The sequence below is a fragment of the Diadema antillarum genome, unplaced genomic scaffold (genome assembly GCF_040938485.1).
Source record: "Diadema antillarum isolate AM-2024a unplaced genomic scaffold, OU_Dant_1.0 seq00001704_RagTag, whole genome shotgun sequence".
Taxonomy (NCBI): Eukaryota; Metazoa; Echinodermata; class Echinoidea; order Diadematoida; family Diadematidae; genus Diadema; species Diadema antillarum.
In genome coordinates this window covers 316,563-342,425 of record NW_027272394.1, presented here as the reverse complement: position 1 = coordinate 342,425, position 25,863 = coordinate 316,563, and the positions used below count along the sequence as shown (strand labels likewise).

Sequence of the window (25,863 nt, the reverse complement as noted above, 5' to 3'; positions counted from 1 at the left end):
GAAATACAGATTCAAAGGTTATATTTTTTTCTCCAACTTAGCTTCCATCCTTTCTCTACTGTACAAACCAAAGATCACTGTGAAATGGCCTTCCTAATCCTCCAACAATTTCTTTTTCCTTTACTTAGACTTTTCAGTGAAAAGTCTTCATATTCTGGTAAACAGAGTGCCACCATAACTTTTGACTCTTCATCTGAGACTTTTGAACACCAAACACACATGCAGTGACTCCAATGTCACATCACTGTGGACTCACATACATGTTTATGATCAAAGGTAATGCAAATTTTCTGAAGTGCCGTGCAAACTTGCACCTTATCATCCAAATAATGCACAGGCTAGAGTGCGTTAGTGGAAATGCATTGTCAATACCTGAGAGTGACCTATTCCAGTCTCCACAAACGTTACAAACATAAACCTGTGCATTATTTGTTTTATGAAATGGGTCAATGAACTGCGATATCAAGTAGTAAAACTTAGTATTTCAATACAATGGGGCCACTCTCTGACTGGTCGTGCAGATGACCATGTGAATCAAAGTGATGTTTTGGTTGGTGCAGAGCAAACAGCTAGCTGCACATGCAACGTAAAGGTACAGGTACTGGAGCATTCGGATATCTGCCATTCATGTACACCTAGGATAGAATGCCGTGCAGTTATGCTTTCTTGCTACACATTTTTTTTACCACCCGTGCATGTTGGTACAAAAATAAAGAGGATATGCATGACTCAATTTCAGTGCTTCTGATTGGCTACATCCCAAGATGTTGAGCACAAATATGCTGCCATGTTCAACTTTCTCCTACATAGACAGACACAGGAATGGAAAATTGTTTCACATCCTTCAAGCTTTCTGAGAGCCTCAAAACACTTGCAGCAATGTGTTGCAGCATAACGAGTTGTCCAACTGGGCAACTGTAATTCATAAACCATCCCTGTTTCAGTCCATAAATGCTTCAGCTAATTCTTTCACAGGATAAACCAGAGTATCAAAGTGACATGCTGGGTTGAAGCAGGTGTGTCAAATTTGTAGTTGAAACATGTCACATATTAATTTTGGGAAAAGTAAAGCATAAAAGGAGTTCAAATTTACAACATGAGTACAGAAAGTAGAGCAAAAAGAGTCAATGGTTATATTTTCGTTACTGAATATAAAGCTACTTAAAGTAAAAGCAAATAAATCTATCATTTTTAAGGAAAGGAAGATAAAAAGTGATGACTAACAGGCACCAACCACAAACTCCTATAACTATTAAGTGGTACAAGATGATTCCGAAGTGTTTAATAGTACTGAGGAAAGTGTACGGTTCTCTACTTTGAAAGAATGAAAAAAGAGTGGGCCATCACCCATATTAAAGAGTTCATCCTGCGGCACCAATGGTCTATAACATATTTTACATATTCATCCTACAATGTGTTAGACCTTTCTATAAAAGGCTACTATTCAATGCTCTTTGTGTCATAATGTTAATTACAATTTCTGGATAAAAGTCACACCTCCAATTCTAAATATGGAGGGCTTTTTAAACATGGCGGGATTCTGGACTGTTTCAGTCAGGATTCCTATGTTCCATGACACAATAGTATAATCAAATCACAGTCTACATACATATCCCATATGACATGGATCATTAAAAGCCAAGTATCATATTCAAGAAGCTCAAAACCCAGAGGAACATCTCCTCAGAGTCAAACAGACCAGCAAAACGATTGCAATTTTTTTTCTGGAAAATTGGCGAGCATCGCACCACAGCAAGCAATGTGCTACACACTAACCACAATTACTTTGATACAGATATAGCACATGTGCAGAAAAAAGAGCTAGACCTAAGATAAGCTTTTAAATACATTTTTGCATTCATCTTTCCCGAGGCTTTAAATAGATGTTTGCCTTTACACAAAATCTACAAAAATAGTTTCAGACATACTCTCAAAAGGTTGGCTTCACAGTCATCCAAGAGATCAGGAAAACAAAAAATCACACAAGAGTCCACTTGATGACATTAAAACAAAAGTATACATCATCTTAAATTGCTGACAGCAAATTGTGGTACACGGAGCAGACTTTACAAGTCTCTCTGAAAAATCCACCACATTATCTTCGGGTGTGACTGGAAAATGAGCCAGCATTTGCGTGACAAAATTTTGACATCCACCTCCTATTCTGTGTGGCACTTAGAAACTTCACAGCTTTTGAATTTTCATCTTTTTTTCTTTTCTTTTTTAATACAAAAAGCTAAGCATATCTTTAAGGTGCTTTTATACGAAAATGTTTGCTAGACCATGCAAATGAGACAAAGTGACCATGACGAGACTGTAGTGATATATTCACTACGGGCGGTCTGGAAATCAGATGATTTGCTCACGGAGTATGGCTGTGGTTTAGCAATGTCCAACGCAATAAGGTGTGAGGGTATCTTGCCTTGAGTGATTGCTGCAGTGTTTGCACCAGGTCTGGAGAGGTGTGACCTTACAATCCAGGCATGGGGTACTGGCGGGCGAAGCTCTCCACACGCGATTTCAGATCAGCAATCTTGCTGGCTGTGTCTGCATCATTGGCCAGGTGCTCCCTGAAATCCTTCTGCTTCTTGCCTGGAAGTGTGAGAAAAAAATAATAATAATGATGAAATAGGAAGGAAAAAACAAATAAAACCTAATTATATTTTTCAAAACAATTACGAGCAATAATAGATAAATAAATAAATGAATAAATTATAAGCAAATGAAATGTTGAAGACAAAATGAACTGCTGCTTTCATGATGACTTTTAATATCTTAATATTTTGTATCATACCTAATTTGCATATCTTTTAAATAGAAAATTTCATCCATTCAGTTTCACCTTATTCTAACTGCTTGGCGTGTTGAACAAATAAAGAGTGCTCTTCTCGTATGGTAACTACAACTTCTCGCTGGACACATAGGTTCTGTGACACTCCTATGACAGAAACTTCCTGTCTTGGTCGAGAGGACCGCACCAATACATCATCCATCTCAGTTTAATGATACAGTGGACAAATTATGACTCATCAATTTTGCAAAGACATTCTGACTTTGTTGTACAGGATTTAAAGTAGGAATGCCAACCTTGTAAAAAGCATTGTTGCATTCTGAAGGCTGTGAAAAGTGTATTTTCAGTGAAAAAAAAACAAACAGTATTTTTACATTCCTGCAGGAGACATACATTTCTGTGAAACCTGAAGCATTTTGTGCGAAACAAAATGCAAAACAAAATGCTGTAAAAAAAAAAATAACAGTTTTCATCTCTGCAAAAGTAAGCCATTAGGTCTGTCTTCATCAGACTGAAGTTTCAAAACAATGCATTATTTTGCAGTTAAGAAATTAGCGCAATGTCAAAATAACCCGCTATTTGTGCAAAGAAGACGCAAATAGAACACTATTTGATTGGGAAAATTTTCCCCAAATTCTCGGTTTAGCTTAGCTTGTGAAATAGCGCGAGAATTCACAAATTAGCGCGCTATTATGGTTGCATTTCCATCAGCCTGAAATTTTCTTGCTTCGCCCACACTGAGCCCACAGAGCTCTATATAGAGTTCTTCTCCTAAAACCGCAAAAAAAAAAAAAGTTCCGCTAGTTTGAACTTTGGTCTGATAAAGACATGCCTATTGAGAGATTTCCTTCCATTGGGAGACATACACTTTTATACAGCCATCTCCTTCAGAAGAGCTGTCTGAAAAATAATTTTCTGTCAAATCAAAATGCACTTTGGGCAAAGGTAATCACTGACAGAGATGATCAGTTCGTAATTTTGACCATTGCATGGTGGCAACTGACTTTCCATTCAAAAGGAAATACCCAGCATCAAATGTCACCAAAATAAAGACTTTTCTTTGCTATGCTCACCGACTTTGCTGACAATGTCCTGTGAGAGATCGACTGCCTCAGCGATGAAATCAGCAACCTTCACAAATTCTTCTTCCTTGAAATTCCTTGTCGTCAGAGCAGGGGTACCTGATACCAAAGCAACAAACAATGACAACAATCTTCATTCAGGTGGATCGAAAGTCACATAACAGTAGTCATCAGTTGACGACATAGTCAGACTGAAGTACATTAATGTATCAAGTCCATGGGTATTCATCCATTTCAAAATTGCATTGTAGTGTGACATCACGTATTCACACAACTCTAAATTTTATGTCATGACGTTGATTGAAAAAAGCACTGACCACATTCTGCAGCTCTATACATCTGTTCATTTATTCCTTTTTTTTTTTGCTTTTTTTTTTTTTTTGCTTTTTACGTGAAGAGTGAATTCATTTAAAAACTGAAACATGTCAAAGCTGCAGGCTATTTTAGCCAGCTAAAGACCATTAAAGAAAGACTCACCAAGTCGCATGCCGCCAGGCGTGAAGGCATTTTTGTCGCCTGGACACGTGTTCTTGTTGACTGTGACAGAGATCTTCTCCAGAATCAGTTCCACCTTGGTTCCGTCGAGGCCCATGGGTCGAAGGTCAACAAGAAGAAGGTGATTGTCAGTGCCACCTGGGAAATGAACAGAGAAAGATCATCAAAATGAGAATGAATAATAAGACCTTGCAAACATTATGTGGAATAGAATTACATGACTTGAGACATGTCCCTGTATACATGAGTCAAGCTCTACCCACTACCATGGTGGCTACTGCTAGCCGATGGGCGACTCAACCTCTGATGCCACAGGTAAAACGCCCATGATGTTTGAAGTTTCCCTTTTACATAACTGTGGCAGTTCCTAGAAAAAGCTGAAAAGACTATAACACCACATGACATATCTGCTGCACCAAAACATGAGAAGATTCCATTTCTACGTATGCGAAGTAATGCTCTGGAGATATCACTACTGATAAACAAAGATACCGTATACACCAATATTTCGCGAGGTTTTCATTTTCGCAAACTTCGCGAGTCAGCTGCTATTCGTGCAATTAAAAACACAAGAAAATATTGACTCTAATATTGACTCTACATGAATGTGACTACGGGTATACATTTCTTCATTCCGTACAAGACTCCATGATTGCGAATTTAACCACTCGCGAAATTGTTGGGAAGTCCAGATTCGCGAAAATTTAGACTTGCAAAATATATGGCGTATACAGTACTGTTCCTCAGACATTTATCTCAAAGTGTTCACAGCTACATGTATATGAGATAAGCATTATGCAGAATATTACAGATGTATGAATAGATTGCTGCAACTAAAACTGACCGAAATTGACCTTAAATGCTACCAGCTAGTGACCACACAAGTTATCCCTTCTAGAACTTAAATGATAAAATCTAAAAACGTATCATCAAAGTTGATTACAATTACACATCAAAGGCAAGGGCATTCAGGACAGCAACTAGGGGGAATTGTGTCTTACCCATATTGACATTTCAACATGTAAAAACACAATTCCTCAATAAGGGTGATAATTTATTACTGTATAAGCCAAATATTTCGCGAGGTTTTTATTTTCGCAAATTTCGTGAGTCAGGTGATGTTCACGAAATTAAAGACACGCGAAAAATATTGACTCCTATCCCAATGTGAATGTGACGTACGCCTGTACTCTTCTCCGTCAAGTACAGGAGTTTACGATTGCGAATTTAACCACTCACGAAATTGTCGGGAATTCCCGATTCGCAAAAATTTAGCCTCACAAAATTATGGCGTATACAGTACTTTGTCAAAACATGAGTATAAAGGGACTGTACAGTACTGGTTGAGGTAAGGATTCATGTTTTGAACATTCCTACGTGAGATGATGAAAAGCCTCTTATGAAATATGAAAGAGCATGTAATTTTAAGAAGGATTCAATGTTTATTTGATGAAAATTGGTTTTCAAATGGCTGAGATATCCAAAAAAGTGCTAATAATAAAAGGCGACATGCCCCAACTTTATTAGTATCTCTTTGTTTCACCTTGTTTTTGGATATCTCGGCCATTTCAAAACCAATTTTCATCGAATAAACTTTTGATACCCCTTAGAACTGCATGCTCTTTCACATCTCATAGAGTGGTTTCTGAATATCTCACAAAACGTTAAAAGCTAAATCTTCACCTCGACCAGAACTGTACCCACCCTTTAAAGTGGCATGAAAAAGAGAGAGAGAAAACAGAGGAATGTGATGAGATTGGGGAGGGCGTAAGGAATGGGGAGATGGAATCCAAACCTGTAAGCAGAGTGAATCCTTTCTCCACCAGCCTGGCACCAAGAGCCTGTGCGTTCTTGATGACTTGCACCTGGTAATCCCGGAACATCTGGGACTTGGCCTGACATAGCATCATCCACACACAAAATGGATTACTCTTCCACTGCCTCCTTCAAATTCATGGATATGCCTAGTACTGACAGTGAGCTGACAAAGAATTTTTCTGTTTTGTTTCAGTCTTATGTTGACTTGCTTCTTTCAACCCTGCTTCATCAACTAGGAATGAATTTTACTAGCATACATTGTCACTGTACCCAAGATTTAGTGTTCGCATTTAATAGCAGTAATGGATGAGAAAAATAAATGATAATGTTAAAGGCATAATTTACCATTTCCAGATGAAACAAAAACCCAGCATTAGTGCTTTAAAATAGTTCTAAAATATGAGTTAGGGATAGAAACAACCACTGTAAAACTTTGAATTAATAAAATTGATGCTAAGTACTGATGAATAAACAAAATGTGAACGACAGTTATAATAAAATTGCTCCCAGACTAAACCATCTACAGTTATGGTTTACTGAGAAAAATACTGATATCTCCTTATATTTAAGGCTTCATTGCAAAAATTTTATATGGTACAATGTTTTGTGGTACAGCAAACCTACGCATATGCATCAAATGTGATAGCTTGAACATTTTTTAAATCACTTCTCCGAAAGGTAAACAGGACTTTTCATATCCGAATCAATGTTTTTATAACCACACTTACTGTGCTATGTCCACCAGAGCCAACTGTTAATTCTTGAACTGACATTTAGACCATGAATAAGGTGCTGCCAAAACCCAAAGCTTGGCACTCAACCAAGAACTGACATTATTACAATCATACACATGTTGGCACATAAACCATGACGAATGTAAAATTTTTGATCTGATGCTGTCATACAACCAGAGATACAATTGCAATGAAACAAATATTTAACTCTTTATTACCAGAACTTATGTTTTTACAGTCACAAATTTTTGTCTCTGCATGTGAAGTCAAGTGCAGGTCTCCCAACATTCCCACATCCAAATCAGGGAGATCCCACATCCAAATCAGGGAGATTCCACATAGCAATATAAAGGGAGATATCTGTGTGCTACACACATTTCAATGGGCAAAAATAATTCCCAGATCAGGGAGACTTTAATCTTCTCTTATTCAGACATGAACAGATTTTTAGATTTTCAGGGAGACTCCTGCAGAATCAGGGAGACTTGGCAGCTCTGCAAGTGCTGCATTCAGAATCTAACATCACTCCATCAGTGGCTACAGTTACAAAGACTTTGTGACTATGTCACTACCACCAATGCTGCCCTTGGCTCACCTGCTTGAGTGCTACGGCCACTCCAGCAATCTGCATGTTGTGAGGACCCCCCTGGAGCCCTGGGAAGAGGGCCTCATCAATCCTACTCTTGTAGTTGTACATGATGTCCTTGCCTGTCTTTTCATTTGTCCCCTTCTTGCCAACGCGGTAGAAGATCAGTCCAGCCCTGCCAAAGGTTTGTTTCATTTATTCAATTTTCTCTTCTTTTTTGTTCTTGTTGATTCAACAACAAAATTACAGGATTATAGCAAAACATACAGTATTTCACATTCCTAGTGAATATATTTTTAGTCTACATGTCGAGTACAATCATGTCTCCCGCATTTTTTCTAAACCATTGATTAAAAACAAACAAACAAACAAACAAACAAACAAACAAACACATCCGCCGTATCTACGGGATATCCCATGGTTCGCGCAAACGCTGCGAATGCCAATCTACAGGATTAATCCATAGCAGAAATGGCTTGGACGATGATGTCATTTATATAGCTTATTATAGCCTGTGAACTCTGACCTGATATCCCACAGTCCTTTGCATCACTTCCTGTTACTGATATTTTCATTTGGATTTGTACTCACTTCAGAGGTTTACAGAAGGCTGCTGACAGAATAGGTCTACATCTATGTGAGATCGAATACTACTGTACGCAAACATATAGGCCTATTTCACTGTGGTCCGCAGAGCACAGATCTTTGAGTTATTATTACCTCCGCCAAGGGAGGAGGTTATGTTTTCGTTACCGTTGGTTTGTTCGTTAGTTAGTTCGTTCGTTAGTTAGTTTGTCCGTGTGCAAAATAACTCAAAAAGTAGTTAACGGATTGGGATGAAACTTGCAGGAAAGGTTGAGAATGACACAAGTACCAAACGATTAACTTTTGGTAGTGATCCAAGAATTTTGGGGGAATTTATGAAGGATTTTTGACATTTTGGCAGGTAGGGTCAATGAACTTGGGAGTTCAGGCTGCGCGTATGTGAGGTTTGCCTGCGTGCATTTGAGGTTTGCCTGCGCGCACTAAAGCGCGTGCTCTAGTTTCTGCTGGGGTGAGGCCGCCGTGCAGCTGAGTGTTTATGACGTAACAAAGGCTTCTATATAGGGAAATCTGGCAACTTTCAGCACCAAATGCAGTACGTATGGGTGGAAATCACTAATATGTCTACGGAAGAACAAGATCAGTGGTGAAAATTATTTGCATGCTTGGCGGAGGTCTGCGCTCTCAGAGTGCTTTTCTAGTTCTATGTCTTCATATTTGTAGGCATTATACCCTATGGGTTATTTACCATCGGAAAGCTTACACTATGAAGATTTCAATATTGATACTGTATGAACTGAAATTTTCGCGGTGGTTTTATTTTCACGAATTTTGCGAATCGCCTTTGAACTGCGAAAATTACAACACATGAAAATAACAATGCGTGAATAACTACATACAGTTAGACCCTCGCAACCGCAAAATGAACAACACGTGAAAATGTCCGCCAAGAAGCAATTTGCAAAAATATCTGCACACGAAAATTTCAGCTTGTACAGTAGTTGTTTTTCTGCATAAAGGCTATGGATATTTTTCATTTGTGGTTTCTTTTGAATAAGTGATGTTATTATTCATAAATATGTAAATCATACAAAAATACTAAAACCATATGACGTCACATAATTCATGACATGGCGCTGATTTACATCTTATATGAAAGGCCATTACTTTCTCTTTCAAATGATACATATTTCTCAATAGTTTTGTTTTCATAAGTGTCGGTGACATCACCTTGAATTTGAGATGGCACAGTTCAGTGAACGTTCGGGAAATAGCCTCCGGCAGCAACAGCCTTTAAACTACATTACACAACCAGCAGATATGGGTAAAGATTGCTGATGTTCAGATGTGGTAGCCTCCAAGATAAACATTAAGATTGATAAACTTTTTTGTCAGATTGTACTATTTATTGTCAAATTTAATGAAAGTCTGGAATTGATATCAACGATAAAAAAAAAACAATGATCCCAGGAATTACTTTGTATGATTTCTTGAAATTTTTCAATTGAATCATAACACAACTCAAATCACTCTATCTCAGCCATAAGTTGAAAGTATTCAAATTCAGCCTGAGTTGGGCCTTTAAAGGATATAACTTAATGAATCAAAATGTAAGCTCCATACATCACAGTTCATTATTGTCCAAAGTGCGACTGATATGCTAATCAAACACTTCCTGGAGTTCAGCTTCCTTAAAATTCTGATAAGCAGACATGCAGCCTGATAGATGAGATATAAAACTATCCAGGGTTTTTACACTTCCTACATCACCACACAGCAAGGAGTAATTATCCATTTTCATGGGCAGACCTGCCTTATAAATCTCAATAACGACTGCAGCACCTCTCTTCATTATAATCTTGGAATATAATAGGCAAAAGGATAGTGACTGCAAGATTTTTCTACAATATTTCCTTGGAATTTCTTGTGCATGCAAGAATCAATCAAAGGCAAACTCACAAGTGGCACGTTTAATCTCTTAACCCTAAAAAGATTAGGGAGGGCATCATGGTCATAAACTACATGCATGCCAAATTTTTTCAACAATCGACATTCCATGGCTGAGATCTTAATAGCCCAGGCCGTTTAGGGTTAATACACTGAATGCATTTTCGTATCGGGCTGAGCACTGGTATTCGGACCCAGGATTGAACATGGCTGATGGGAATGACAGACATGGAGTACTTCAGAGTAAAAGAGAGAGAAATCTAACAAACAGAAAAAAAAAATTATCAAGGAATATTGATGCTGTCTCATCTGCCAGAAAGTAAATGCTTCTAAACTAGAAACACTCAGAGAGCATAAATTGCTGTCATATTATGGTCACTAATGCCACACAACTGTGAAGGCATTCTTTCAAAATAATTCTGAATCTGCATCATGATAACCAGTGAAGGGTAATTACCTGTTCCTTTAATACCACAATGACCTCATTTTATCAAAATATCATCAAAATCCCTTCATAACTTTTCAAGTAATATTGCAAACAGACAAAAAAAACAAGAAAAAAAAGAACAAAGACAACCTCTTTGGAACTGATTGACAAATTGCCCTACATAGACGTAAAATTTACGTCCATGCAGGGCGATTTGTCAATCAGTTGCAATGAAAACACCTCGACGGAAGAATTTCATGTATTTGAAAGATAACCTCTATGGTTGAGGCAAAAATGTAAACGGGAGAGCACATTACCTTGCACCTCTCAGAGTCTTGTGGGTTGTTGTGGTGACAACGTCAGCGTAGTCAAAGGGAGATGGCGTGACCTTTGCTGCCACAAGGCCGCTAATGTGCGCCATGTCTGCCAACAAGACTGCACCAACATCATCACAGATCTAGAATGGGGGGGGGGGGGGGGGGACAAGAAGTCATCAACTCTATGCAATGAATTCCTTACAACCATGGGTAATTGTGGGTGATTATACCAACAGACAGTAATATTACTGCATTAGGGTTTATTCTGCACCTTTTACAGGAAAGCTCAAGTTGGCACATTCTTTTGTACACATGCTTGAACACAATTTTCATATACTTTGGCACATACAATTCAAAGACAACTCTTGTTGTCTCCACCCTATTATATTACATTCAACTTCTTTGAAAGAAATGTGCAACATCAACACTTAATCAATCGAAGATATTGGGCTAACGAGTTCTGAGCAAACTTTTCCTCTGGTACTGAAACCACAAGTTTTGTCAAATGCTTAAGTGAACACGCAGGACAATAATCAAAGGAGTAACAGTGAAGACTTCATGCAGGGCCTCATGTCATTAAAAGTTGTCACGGTAACAATTTTTAGCTGCAATGGAAAAGTGTCATGGTAATGATAAAAGAATCCTGCTTCCTGATTGGCTGTTGCTATGGGAAGTTGCTATTCTAGCAAGAGTTTCAATCCTAACATCTTTTATGAAATGTGAGCCTGGTTATGGCTGCCTCTGCCCACTTGCGTCCACTTACAGATCGGTATCTGTCATACTCCAACATCCTTGGGTAGGCGGAGTATCCAGCGATGATCATCTGAGGGCGGAACAGACGGGCAGTCTCAGCCAGTTTGTCATAGTCTATCAGGCCAGTCTCTTCCTGTGAAAAAGACATGGATTCAATATCGATTACAACAACTCAACCTCCTCAAAGACAAAAAAGATAACAAGCTGCATGTGGAGGCCACTTGGGATATCAAATTTTGAATTTAGGTTTTTGAGTGATTTAATACTGCATACAAGTATGCAAAGTCAAAGTTGATACATACACTGTAATGAGGGATCTTGAATTAGCATAGGCTCCTTGTAGAATACCTGTAAACTAATGGCTAATTCAGTAGACATACGATACAGCATGATATTTACTCATGGGTTGCTTGGAAAGATTTGAATTACATCACTGCTAAAGATGACCATTTCATGAGGCAACTCCAGCATACAAAGACATTCACAAGAAGTAATTTCCCTTCTAAAACAGGCAAATCTTTCATTGAGCAAGCAACATCATTTCTACAGCAGTTCATGACCAGCACCTTGCTATGAATATATCCAGATCTACCTCTGAATGCTGGAGGAATTTTTCATACTGCATCAAGATGGTAATGCACCATGATTTCTTTGTTTTGTCTTGTTTTGTTTCATCTAGAATCTTCAATATGTGATAGAGCAGATGAGTCTTCATTCTACGCTACAAGAACATGCATGCTAGCAAGCAGAGAATGTTGTGCGGCATGAGTTAGTCAACTCATCAACTCGTATAAGATGTTAAACTTTGCATTTTGTTTGAATAAGTCATTTTTCGTGACTATAATAGAAACTATAACATCATTTCTATTTTTTTAAGTGTTGACAATAAATATTTGTTAATCCACTTCATTACATGAAGCCAGATACGGAAGTAAATGACCAATCTTAAACTCTAAAGTATTAGCTAATTTGGTTGAAATTCAAAACTGGTTTACATGAAGATATTTTGACACTACATGCTAGAAAGATCTATTTCTGCTTATGACTCCAATAATATATTTTTGTGTGGGTGTGTGTGTGCATGTGTTGTGTGAAGGTACAGTCAAGTATTAAAGTAACACACTCCATAGGAATTGAGAGTTTCAAGATACACAACAGCTTGAAAAAGTGCAATAAAACAAAAGCACAACCACTTTTCAAAATGATAACTCACATTTAGCCTGTATGGCATGGACTCAAAATAAATCGATGTAGCCGAGATTCTTTTGGTTGGGGTCATGAAGCCATGGTCAAACTGAAAATAAAAGAAGAAACATTGGAGTCCAATAAATGTAACATACATATGCATCTGCAGGAAGTTAAATAGAAATATGCAAGATTTGAAATGTTATACTGCCTCTCCCCCACCCTCTCTATGACTTTCCCACCCCTCCATGACTCTTCCCCCACCCCTCCATGCCTCTTCCTCATCCTCTAAATGCCTCTTCCCCACCCTCTGATTCTTCCCCACCCTATGATTCTTCCTCACCCCTCCATGCCTTTTCCCCATCCTCTCTGACTCTTCCCACCCCTCCATGACTCTTCCCCACCCCTCTTGACTCTTCCCCACCCCTCAATGACTCTTCCCCACCCTCTCTGACTCTTCCCAACCCTCTCCATGTATCTTCCCACCCTCTCCATGACTCTTCCCAACCCTCTTTATGACAATTCCCCACCCTCTTTATGACTCTTCCCCACCCTCTCTATGACTTTTCTACCCCTCCATGCCTCTTCCCCACCCTCTCTATGATTCTTCCTTACCCCTCCATGTCTTTTCGCCATCCTCTCTGACTCTTCCCCACCCCTCAATGACTCTTCCCCACCCTCTCCATGACTCTTCCCCACCCTCTCCATGCCTCTTTCCCAGCATCTCCATGACTCTTCCCCACCCTTTCCATGCCTCTTCCCCATTCTCTCTGACTCTTCCCCACCTTCTCCATGCCTCTTCCCACCCTCTTCATGCCTCATCCCCACCCTCTCCATGTCTCTTCCCCACCCCCTCCATGACTCTTCCCACCCTCTCCATGACTCTTCCCCACCCCTACATGACTCTTCCCCACCCCTCCATGCCTCTACCGAACCCTTCACACTCTTCCCCACCCTTCCATGACTCTTCCCCACCCTCTCCATGACTCTTCCCCACCCTCTCCATGACTCTTCCCCACCCTCTCCATGCCTCTTCCACACCCTTTCCATGCCTCTTTTCTACCCTCTCCATGCCTCTTCCCCACCCTCAAAATGCCTCTCCCCACCCTCTATATACCTCTAACCCATCCTCTCCATTACTTTTCCCCATCCTCTCCCCCACCCTTCTGTCTCTTTCCCACCCCTCCATGCCTCTTCCCCACCCTCTCCATGCCTCTTCCCCACCCTCTCCATGCCTCTTCCCCACCCTCTCCATGACTCTCCCCCCACCCTCACACATGCCTCTTCCCCCACCCACTATATGCCTCTAACCCATCCTCTCCATTACTTTTCCCCATCCTGTCCCCCCACCCCGCTATGTCTCTTTCCCAACCCTCCATGCCTCTTCCCCACCCTCTCATGTCCTCTGACCCACTCTTTCCATGCCGCTTCCCCCACCTTCTCCATGCCTCTATCCCACCCTCTTCATGCCTCTTCGCCACCCTCCCTTGACTCCTTCCCACCCTCTCTGCCCCCCCCCCCTTTCCCATCTATTCATGGTAACTCACTGTCCACCATGTGGAAGATCAAGTCCCATCACTCTCTCATGTGGCTTCAACAGTCCAGTGTACACAGCAAAGTTCGCAGGAGATCCAGAATACGGCTGCACATTCACACCCCACTTTTCTGGGTCAAGGTCATATACATCTAGCGCCCTCTGCTGGCAGACTCTTTCGAGCTCATCGATCATATACGCGCCACCGTAATACCTGTATCACAAAGGAATAAGAGACAAAAGTTTCAAGGCTTGAATACACTGTGTAAATTCTTAAAGCACTAGTGCTAACAACTCTCCACCACTTTGCTTGTTTTTACAACAGCCTCAGGGGAAGACAGCAAACAGCGTGAATGCGAGCAAAATTCAAAACAAGATTTCATGCCACAAGCAAACTGCAAGGGGAGAGGCATTCAAATACAGCTTCAGTGTGGTACATCAGTTGTTGTTATTTAACAGCAGGTCAGACAAACAAGTGCACATGCATCAATGATGGATATACACCACCTAAAACACATTAAAACTAAATCCACAGGGCATTGAAACAACCTCAAGATTTTGCCACTCTGCTTGATATCAAGACATGCATTCAGAATCCACAAACTGAAAGGCAACCATAATCCTCATTCCTATCCTACTCCACGTGTCGGATAGGCAGCATTTTTCCCCTTATTGTACAATGCTTTTCTTTCCTTTTCTTTGGATATCTCACCTATTTCAAAACCAATTCTGAACAAGTAAATTTTGAATTACTAGTAACTGTATGCTCTTTTACATTTCATAAGAGGTTTCTCATTATCTCACAAATAAGTTCAAAACCTGAAGCTCCATATCAACCAAAACTGTATCATCCCTTTAAACAGGCATACAGCAGGGGTACAATCAATACTGTACAAGTAAGCTGCGGGTTACAAGAGAGCACCAGTACAAAGACAAGTAGGAAAAATGATCACTTATCACTTTGAAACTGGCAGGGCATGCTGGTCTACTGTTCAGGATAATGTTGGCACGTAATTACTAAAATGCATGTGGGCAAATTCCAAGATAAAGGGGAGCTGATATGACATTTAAGTGTGTTGACGTATCAATCAGTTCCATCATCACTGTTCATAAAAATGATTTATATGTTTTCTGCTTTTTCTTATTGTACAGGATTTCTAGAACCCATATTCATGTTTCACTATCATAAACATTATCTCAAAAATTTTTATGTCCCTCTAATTTTAGTGAGTACATACTTTTTATGGTAATCTAATTTTATCTCATTTTAACAAGTACATACAGCTATGTTTACATTGACCCGATCAAGACTTCCAGATTTGTATTCCAGAGTTTTTAGTGTGTGATTTCACCTCACTGTTAAGTAACAGCAATTAAGTCTGTTGGCTGCTATGCTTTACTAATACTATAGATATATATTTGTTTGCTTTGCTTTGTTTTTAGCAAAAAACAATTCAATTCAATTCAATTCAATAATGACAATCACAAAACAAAATCTACCGTGGAAATTAATGTTCCCCTCATTTTCCCACAGTCGGGTTTGAACTAGACAGGTGGGTGTTACAGGTAATGGTAATACTGTTAATAATACACGTAGCATGCCCTTTGAATTTTTTAATTCTCTGAAGTCTGTTTTGGGTTGGTTGGGTTCTTTAACCCGTTGAGGATGGGCTGACTTCCTGCCACACGCATTTCCCATACAAAATGTAGATACTTGCCAGAATATACTTGGACTCATCTTCAACAGGTTCAGGAAGCCAGGATCCTTGCAATACATAAAAGTGATGTCCTGCACTTTACAAGCTCAAATCTGTCCTGAATATTTTGTTGATTACTGCATTTGCTGTGTGAAACTCATTGGAATCTCAGATCTGTATGCAACACCAGGGGCAGATCCAGGAATCCTTGTGTCAGTGTGTGTGTGTGTGTGGGGGGGGGGGGGGGGGGGGGGGGGGGAGGGGGGTGTCTTCCCCCCCAACAGTAGGGAGATTTTTTTGTTTTTTATACATTATGTCTTTATGTTGGTCATCGTGCGATTAGGGGGCATGCCCAGTGCGCCCCCCCCCCCCCCCCCCCCCCCCCCCCCCCCCCATCTGCCACTGAACACCCATCTCTCTCTCTCTCTCTTTCGTGCTCACCTTCGACCTGGGTAGCCTTCTGAATATTTGTTTGTCAGGCATGATCCCGATGACTCCATCACTGCCCTGCTGGTGAAGTTCTGAAATTGGAAAGAACAATGTTATTTAAACTGTACAATGGCTGTTGCCCAGTGAGCTAGCCTTCAGTGCATGCAGTGCATGACAATGTCTATCGTTTCATAAGATTTTCTTTTGACAATTTACTGACTTTCATGTTGTCAACACGTAGTTTGAGCATTTGCATGAAATGATTTTCATCAAAAATAATTTGCTCCTTTGGAAAAAAACCTTGGTGTGTAAATCATAAGGAAAAGTGTTTGCTCTGTTTTGCACACTGTTTTCTGCAAGACCTTGAAACACAACATTTGCAATGTTAGTCTTGCTTGTTTTGCTTTGTTTTTATTTTTGTTTTTTGACAAAGAATGTGAAGCAATGCACCGACCTTGGAAGAAAATATTTCCAATAATGAAATGATAACAGGCTCACAACAGGTTGGGTGGGTCCCTTGGCAGAATTGGTGTTCAACTCAAGATTGATCCTTAATTTCATTCAATTCCATAAATCCACATTTTATAACACTGGATGGAGAGAAAAAGATATATCTCACATTTCTTCAAGGACAATATCTCCTTCCTATCTCTTTCACGGTTCTGCTGACTAATCAGTGTAAAGTTACACACAGGTACAACCTGGTACCATGATTATTTTATAAGCTTGTCAGTCATTAACATCACAGAGCATGAGCCAAATATGGCTTTATTATTGTACTACTTATCTCTGAATGAGCCAAATATGGCTTTATTATTGTACTACTTATCTCTGAATTTGCCATATATTGACATGTCAGCAGAAAAATGGTTGAATCAGCTGTCACTTGTTTACATATTTGGATATGTGCATGCTGTGTACATAGGCTACCCAATGTACTTTGGATAAGAGAATTTTGTAGTTGTATACAACATACATTTTATCAGTTACTGAATGTATGACTTAATGAATTGTTTGATTAGCCAACTGAGGTTTTATCACCAATTGATATAAATTAATGCTCATATCTAAGTATGCTGTAAAAAAAATCATTTCAGTCTGCACCAAATGGCCACATTTTAAGATATAAAATGCAAAAGCTCCCTCCCTTCTTGCCAATATATTCCTGACTTCTGTATCTGTTACCGACTCCTCAAAATTTAATAAATTATGACTTACAGTGTATATTGTCTTGCTGAAGGATGAATGTCATCATTCATACTCTTGTTTTTAAGTCCTATCCTTTGGATTGAGATTGAAGTGCACATTCCACTTTCTTACTACATGTAGAGGCAGAGTTAAGCAGGATTGACTAGCTGTGGAAGTATCGTCAACTCTGGAATACTTGTAAATGGTCAGAAAAACTTTTTACTATGTACTCTAGGAAGGTGTAGCAAGTCTGCAACTTTTTTAAAATGCAGTTTTTAACTTACTGATTACGGAGAACTGGTAAGTGACCCACACAGGTTTTATCACCAATTTTAAACTCCCCCCCCCCCCCCACCCCCGCTCCGCTCCCTCGCAATATCTCACTCTCACCTGTCAGTCAATGTTGGCAGCCCTGAAGGCTAGCAACACAGTACAGCTCAATGTTCCCCGCGCATACACAGTACGTTGCATAGAGATGCACTCACGTGCAATGAAGCAATGCAGGTATTATGTGTGAACAGCCATCCATGTACTAGGCGTAACAAAAAACATTTCCAACTTACATGATCCTTCATATTTCCAAATCTATCAAGTAACACTGACATTGATATGAGAAACAGCTCATTTAAAAATGAAAGTATAAACACATAGTTTAAGGGTTCAGATTTTGTTCTATTTTCAACCCTCTGTACAAAACTTTAACTTTGCACCAGGGTGAATTGGTGTGTTTAACAGGGCATTCAGACGCAAAAAATTGATACTAGAACGGTATAGCTATACCAAAACGGTATAGCTATACGATGAATTTATACATCTGAACGCTGACTAACGAAACCATGTATAACGAAACGACGTATAGCGAAACGACGGTCAGAGCATCGTTTCGAACTAGAACTCGATAACGAATCAGCATTCCACCATGTCCATTGTGCGTCTGAACGTATGGTGACTATAGAACGGTATAACTGGGCGGGGCTTAATGGGAGCGAGCACGAAAGGTGACCTTGTACCTGTCACTCATGGCCATAACAACATGCGCAGTGAGAAAATGCCCATCTATGCGACGTTTTTCCAGAATGGTCGAAATTAGCGTATGAACGGTCTATCGGCTATACGATGATTCTTTATACGTCGTTTCTTTATCGAGTTGTGGTATAAACTGGCTTGCGTCTGAATAGGGGGATAGGAGTGCATGGTTTAACACCCAGATAATGGTCCTGAACAATGACCAGGGTTTGAATGCTATATCACATGAGAAATTCCACTATCACAGCTAGTCTTTATTCATCCTGAATTGTAGTGTATGCCTTTTTTCATGTGCATGTACTTTACCCTGTTACCATGAATTCAGACTAGCAGTGCCAAGGGCAATCCATCATAATAGAGCATTCATGTGCCTTGAAGCAAGAGACCAGGGTTCCGTAATATCAAAAGATATAATCAATCAACTATATAATCAATTATAACTCTTCATAAAACAGGGCCCAGAAGTGTAGTCAGCAGAGCTCTGAAAAGGTGGTATTTGTTGTATTCATGTCTATTGTTCAAGGTCATTGTACTGTAAGCACACAGTCATATACGCATCATTGGTTCCTGTGTTAAGTTCAATTTGTACACAGGGTTCAAATTTAACCAAAATCTTCAACTCAACTTTAAAATTAATCATGGTTGTAATGAAACTGACTCATGCTTTTCTGTTCAAATCACCTCCAACTACATGTACATGTAAATTGTACACTATTCAGCTATTACTCATATCAATGGCAGTGTTATGTGATATATATAATTTTCGGACTATTATCAAGGATCAAAAGTGGGAAATGTTTTTGTGACACCTAGTATGTGCGACGAAAGTTGCTTAGTCGAATCATGGATGACAACTGGTCCTTCTTGTTTTATCTGGAGATCTTGACAACATTGTTATCGGCATTGATATTGTGGTTTCAGTCTCTACTCATTTCATCACTGCTGGTGACAACTAGCTCATGCTAGTTGCCACAGTGTGTATGTACCTTCACAGACAACCAGGGCATTCAGACACACAAAAAAATCTATACTAGAACAGTATAGCTATACCAAAACGGTATAGCTAGATACGATTAATTTATACGACTGAACGCTGACTAACTAAACGACGTATAGCGAAACGATGGTCAGAGCATCGAATCAGCATTTCGTGTGCGTCTGAACGTATGCCAACCATAGAACTTTATAACTGGGTGGGGCTTAATGGGAGCGCGCACAAAAGGTGACCCCACAGCTGTCACTCGTGACTAAATAACAGCATGCGCAGTGGGAAACTGCACATCTATACGATGTGTCCCAGAATGGTCAAAATTAGTGTCTGAACGGTCTGTCGGCTGTACGACGATTCTTTATACGTTGTTACGTTATCGAGTTTTGGTATAAAATGGCATGCGTCTGAATAGGGGGAACATTGTACATAAGGACGAAGCAAGAGTAAAGCGGTAACATAAACCACAATTTGGCCTTGTAGGCAGTACTGTACCGAGTTGTCTTGAAGTATCCTTATGAATATGGAGACATTTCTTTATATCACCGTGACGAATGCTAAGTTTTTTGACTGACATGATGGAATTCTTTTCAGATATGATCAGATTCTAGTTACCAGCACATGAAAAAGTCCTTTCAAAATGTCATCAGATTGTGAAATCTTTTCAGTCTCTTTCTGAAATACAGTACTCTCCGCATAATCGGGTAGGCTCTAGCAGAGCATTTCTTACCCGATTAAGCGGAGTACCCGATTAACAGCAGAACACGTCTCATTCACAATTGACATACACAATGTGTATGTACATGCATTGTGCACTGCACCAAACACCTACACTGTATGCATAATTACGCGTGCTTGCACAGCACATTATACATACAGTTGTACCTTACACTTGCTCAGTCACGAGCAATAATTTACACTCTTTTTATGGACAAATGTCTTTAGACAACTTTGTCATTTGACTATAGACTCCTCGCTAACACGCAGGCGTTGAACACGTCTCTTTGCGTGCACTAGCCACGTAGAACGTTGAGTCACTTTTCGAGAAGTGACTGAAGAAAAGCAAAATTATGGAGCTGGTGCATGGCCTGATTTTCTTTGCAAACTTCTCATATTGTGAATGTTGTTGCGAAGCAAGGGAGGAGCGCAAGTGTGTTCAACTCCTGTCTGTCTAGCAGTTGTGAGTGCCAGCTATGTTCGTTTACGTGTGGAAAGACGGTACTGGTACATGAGTTTTCATGTTTAATCACTCCCCAAATGATCGGTCTTCTTTGCAAATTAAGCAGGGAATGCGATTAGCAGTGGAAAATTTGACATTCATGATTTCTTAAAGTGTTATATCTGCGATAAAATATGGGTAGAAATTAGATTAGAAGAAATTGTTTACCCATTTATGCGGAGAGGCAACCCGATTATCAGGTAATTTTAATGTGCATTGGAATTGATTTTGACATTACTACCCGATTAAACGGAGTACCCGTTTAAGCGATACCCGATTACGCGGAGAGTACTGTACTATGAATTATAGTTTATTTGTTGAGTGTAGACCCATGGAACTCTTAATTGTTAGGTGCAGTGCATGTTCTCTGCTTTATCAGTGATCACAGCTATATTCTATGTTTTGTACACTGTACAAATTGCCAACTTAGATTTGAGACTGAATAATCATAGATTCCTAGGGTGAATTCAGAAGTCACATATACATGCCAATATTGTTTCTTTGTCCGTCCTTTGAATCAATTATCATTTAGTACAATGTCCAGTCTTTTTAAAAGAGAAATACGACTTTAATTCACATCTTTCTCACTCTCTATTACATAGGTCTGCAATTTACTTTCATTATGGAAACCATGAAAACAGTCAAAAGATAAGGAATGATTTCATAACATCATGGGTATTGAATCCAAGCAATGACGGGGAGAGATAAAGAGAGAAATGGTGTGCGTATACCAGTGTGTGTGTGTGTGTGTATCTGTTCCGTTGTTTGGGTGTGTAGGTGCAAGCAATGATAGCTCGTTCTATAAATTGTGAAATGCTATAGATTTGCTGGCTTGATTGAAAAACAGGTAGGCCCAACATCAAATCTTTCCCATATTTGTGCATCATTTTCTCTATCCCGCAATTGTTTTATTCAGTCATAAAATGTGTATGTGTATGTGTATATATATATATATATATATATATATATATGTGAATATACATTCTTTTATTTGTTATTGCCATTAATTTGTGTGTTCTTTTTTTTTTTCATTTGATGTCTTTTGCTTTGTCACTTGAAGTCCAGATACTTTCCGAGAGGTAGACTGTGCTATGCAAATAGCCAGTACCACTGCATCACAAAGAATGTGATGATGATGCCCACATAGAACAGTGTAACAATCAGGAACATGTCTTGTTCTTCTGCTGAACTGGGAGGTACTAGTACATGTAGCTCCCTTCCATAGCTCTCTACTCTGACCCCTGCCCTACCCTACCCCCATACTGTACATTTGGTAGTGACCAGCATTCATCCTACTGAATTCATGGAAAATTTCTGGGCCACGCTGCACACCTTGAAGCATGATGGAAAGTCCCATTGACATAATAAACTTAGAATTAATCTTGCAGACCCTTTGATGAGCTTTGTTGGGGGGGGGGGGGTTGGTGTACAATTCCAATCACCATGGTTCCCACTTTGACTTGTGGGCCTCATAATAAAGCTGCACACTGGAAGTGATTTGTACTCAGACTTTATTGAAACAATAGATCAGTGCTCTAGTACTAATAAATGCTGGTCATACTCTGAATGGACAAATACTGTCTGAATGACTAGACTAGTGAGACCAAGGTGCTGGTCAGCTGTTCAATTAGTCTTACAACAAGCCTTTTTAGTGCAAGACTGCATATCTCGCAGGGGTAGTGCATAGTATATCAAGGAGCTCTTTGATAGCATGGACAAAAGCATTCTGTTTATGGTCTGTGAGCTGATAGCAGCTGAAACTATGCATACAAAACTAGGAGCACATCATGAATGTTGTGATTCACCACATCTTTACCACATAAAGATTGGTGTTCCTACAACATGAATCCAAGCAAACACAAGTTTAAAACATAACATTCATAGATTATTCCTGAGGTGAAGTGCACTTTATCATGTAGGCCTACTGTTCAATGACCTGATATGTTCAAAAGTGTGCATGCGATATAAATGAAAAAAAGATATGGCAGGCAATAGAGAAAAATATACCAACTAAACTTAAAATATTTTGTCTTATATACTAACCATAGACAGGTGAATAAACATCTCATCACAAGAGACTAAATGAAGAATATCAGGACTACCTTATTAGAACCTATGCTAGCTCTTGGTTCTTTTAGCAACATCACTGTTTACATTATCACCATCAATTGTACGTTCAATATATATTTTTTTTTGATAAATAGTTTTAGAATACTTAAAATCATTTATCTATTATATATATTGATGTTTCTTAGATTGTTTAGACAGTTATGTGTGCTATTTATTAATATTGATGTCAACACAAAAGTGAAGTGTTACATTACCATTGTGTCCCGAATTCAAACTTTCTTAGATATTATGTTGTTTTTATGAATACATTACCATTCACTGTGTATTCAGACTTTCTTAAACATTATGAGGTTTTGATAAATAAACTCTAACTCCCTGTATGGCGAAGAGAGCCCAGCTCCATGGGGTTGCGCGAGGGGCCTTTTGAGATTTGCTTCCATCCTTTTGTTAAACCTTTGAATTACCAACTTTTGCTCACCGATTTTGGGAGCAAAAGTCAACCAATCAGCGTATGCGAACAAGCATGACAACACCAAGATGGAGGATGTGGGGAGCATGCCATTCCATTCGTCCACCAGAACCCATTAATATGAATATTCAGTAGGGTTCATGTATTATTAATATTAATGTGTGAAGAAGATCTCAAAAGGTCCTTGCGATGTTGTGCTCGGCTGGGCTCATTTCACTCACCCATTACAGCGAGAGAGGCTTGACAAAAGGCTACTGCACCGTCCACTTCACAGTACCAGAACAGCATTTCCACATGAATGCACCATGTGTGAAAACTGGGGTCATCTCAAGCTACACACTCTATGAATGTACAACTGACTTCACATTAAATCAATGGTGCTCACTGATAGAGCCCTCCAGTCTTGCTTATCGTTACCCCTTTACATTTGTATGTGTCCAAGCTTGGCTTGGACACATTACTCTACCATCTGGTGATCAATACTTTGTAGACTATATCGATCAAAGGTTGCTGTGTAAATGGTACCTGTGTGCTCATCTCATCTCACCTTGCCATAATAACCTATATAACATACTTGTATCTCAACTTACCAAGCTTTTTCACAAGTATAAATTAGAATTAATATATCATATCTGGACCTGCTAATAGTTTAACATTGCGTAGCATGCCAACTCAGGTGTAGCAGTCTAAACAGGAGGACTATGCTAAATTAGAAGATAAGACTTTTAAGAGGGATTACACTGTAGGTAATCTCTACTCATTGACAAGTAGTTCCCAGACAATCTATACCAATGGCCTGGCTGAAGAAAACACTCCAGCCTGCATGCCAATTGGCTGTTAACAAAGCACAGTAAGGGTGAGTAAGAACCAATAAAGCTGGCAGCTGACAGATTTACTGTATCATCTGGTGATACTATGTAGACTGTACAAATTATTGATCAAAGGGTCCTGTGTAAATGGTACCTGTGTTGTGTGCTTATCAATATCTCACCTTTCCATACGATACCCCATCACAACACAACTACCCCCCCCCCCAAAAAAAAAAAACACCCACAGCAACACACACACAAACAAACAAACAACATCATTACTGACAAACACATAGATACACATCCAACTAACATGCAAATACTTTTTTTTTTAAAGTCAGTTTTGAAATACCTCTGATGCAATCAGCTCCAAGCCACGGACTTGCCGATCTTTTTCCTGCTGAATGATGTTGTAAATTTCTGGATCCACATCCACCAGTGGGTCATTTCCTCCCCAATCTGATGCTGCTTGCGTTGCAGCTGCTTTGGGTGACTGCGAGGTGGCGGTGCTCAACTTGAGATTCATTGTTAAGACATGAGCAGAGAAACAAAGTCATGATCGAGAGAATTATGGAACTCTTTACAGCAAGGCAATTCCAAGCATTGCAAGCATCTTGTAGGCTCACTGATGTTTTCTGTTTAAAGCCATGCGCATCCAATCAGTCTGACAACACAACAGATTGATTGTTCCAAAATCTGTAATCTGTACAAGTACTAGTGTTCTACACGGTACAACTAGTGCATGTATAAATAATCAAAACTTTGGAAGCTTGATCTTGGATTGTTCCCAAAGTAGTCTCTTTGAACTTTGCCTGAATGTACAATTTCTCTACTATATAGGGAAAAAAAAATGTGGCTGGGTATAAAAGGCCAACCTAATCTACACCTGTGTTTTACTGCACCCTGGTGTTTTACTTACCATGCTTACCATGTCCATAGTAAGTAAATTACAGTGTAGGCCTATACGGCACCTAGACAAGAGGTAGAATTAAAATTAACATATTTTGTATAGTGTGTATGTGGACTTCAGATTACACATTGTTTGTAGTCTAGAAGACTAGGATTGTAGGAAGGAAATACATCGTAATTCGTATTGACATCAGAGAGTGCCGACTGCTGCTGTTGCTTCATTATTTTTTCCTTAATTCTCTCTCCAATATGGCACAGAACTGGATTTTTAGACGTGAAGTTTGCAGTCTACATACTGGTACAAATTTAACCAATGGAGGTAGACCTCCATATGGTTAAACAGTGCAATTTAGCTAGCAACCCAACCAGCCTACTACTTTCTTTGTATTTAGTAACCCCGACACCGGCCGGAGCGCTTCGGGTATGATGGGCACGGATCGGGCTGGTCGGAGCTACTCGTACTCCACACCGTGTACACCATAACAGCCTACTTACTACGGACTACAGATTGAGGTCATCGATATGTGGAAACGATTTTAAGAAGTGTAACCATACCTGTCTAAGAGCGGAACGAATGAATTGTCTTGACAACATTTTGTTGAACTATTGACAGGTGACGTAATGGAGATTTAGAACGAAGATCTGTTCTTTTGTGCCTTTATCGTCCGTGGGGATGATCGGGAATGAACAGCTGACGTTGACGTTTCACCAGCGGGATCCGGATGGCTCGTTCGTCGGTTGTGCGTGTCACACATGTGCACACGTACATGCACAGTCGACTCTACAAGTCGTAGGTGGATCAGCCTCTGCGTGAAAAACCGTTGCACAAGTCGAAGCTCAGCCGCAC

At 39.6% G+C, this 25,863-nt stretch overlaps 1 protein-coding gene across 1 annotated transcript; it reads right to left on the bottom strand.

Moving 5' to 3' along the window:
- Positions 1–402: 402 nt before the first annotated feature.
- LOC139711797 (serine hydroxymethyltransferase, mitochondrial-like) lies at positions 403–25,822 on the bottom strand. The gene is made up of 13 exons (XM_071623649.1): positions 25,572–25,822; positions 24,460–24,621; positions 16,351–16,430; positions 14,226–14,426; position 13,621; positions 12,707–12,787; positions 11,504–11,626; positions 10,741–10,880; positions 7,516–7,681; positions 6,164–6,263; positions 4,351–4,506; positions 3,865–3,972; positions 403–2,592 (listed from the first exon to the last, which is right to left on the bottom strand). The coding sequence occupies exons 1-13, from the start codon at positions 25,608–25,610 to the stop codon at positions 2,471–2,473; spliced, it is 1,479 nt and encodes a 492-aa protein (XP_071479750.1). The 5' UTR covers positions 25,611–25,822; the 3' UTR covers positions 403–2,470.
- Between the last annotated feature and the right edge of the window lie 41 nt (positions 25,823–25,863).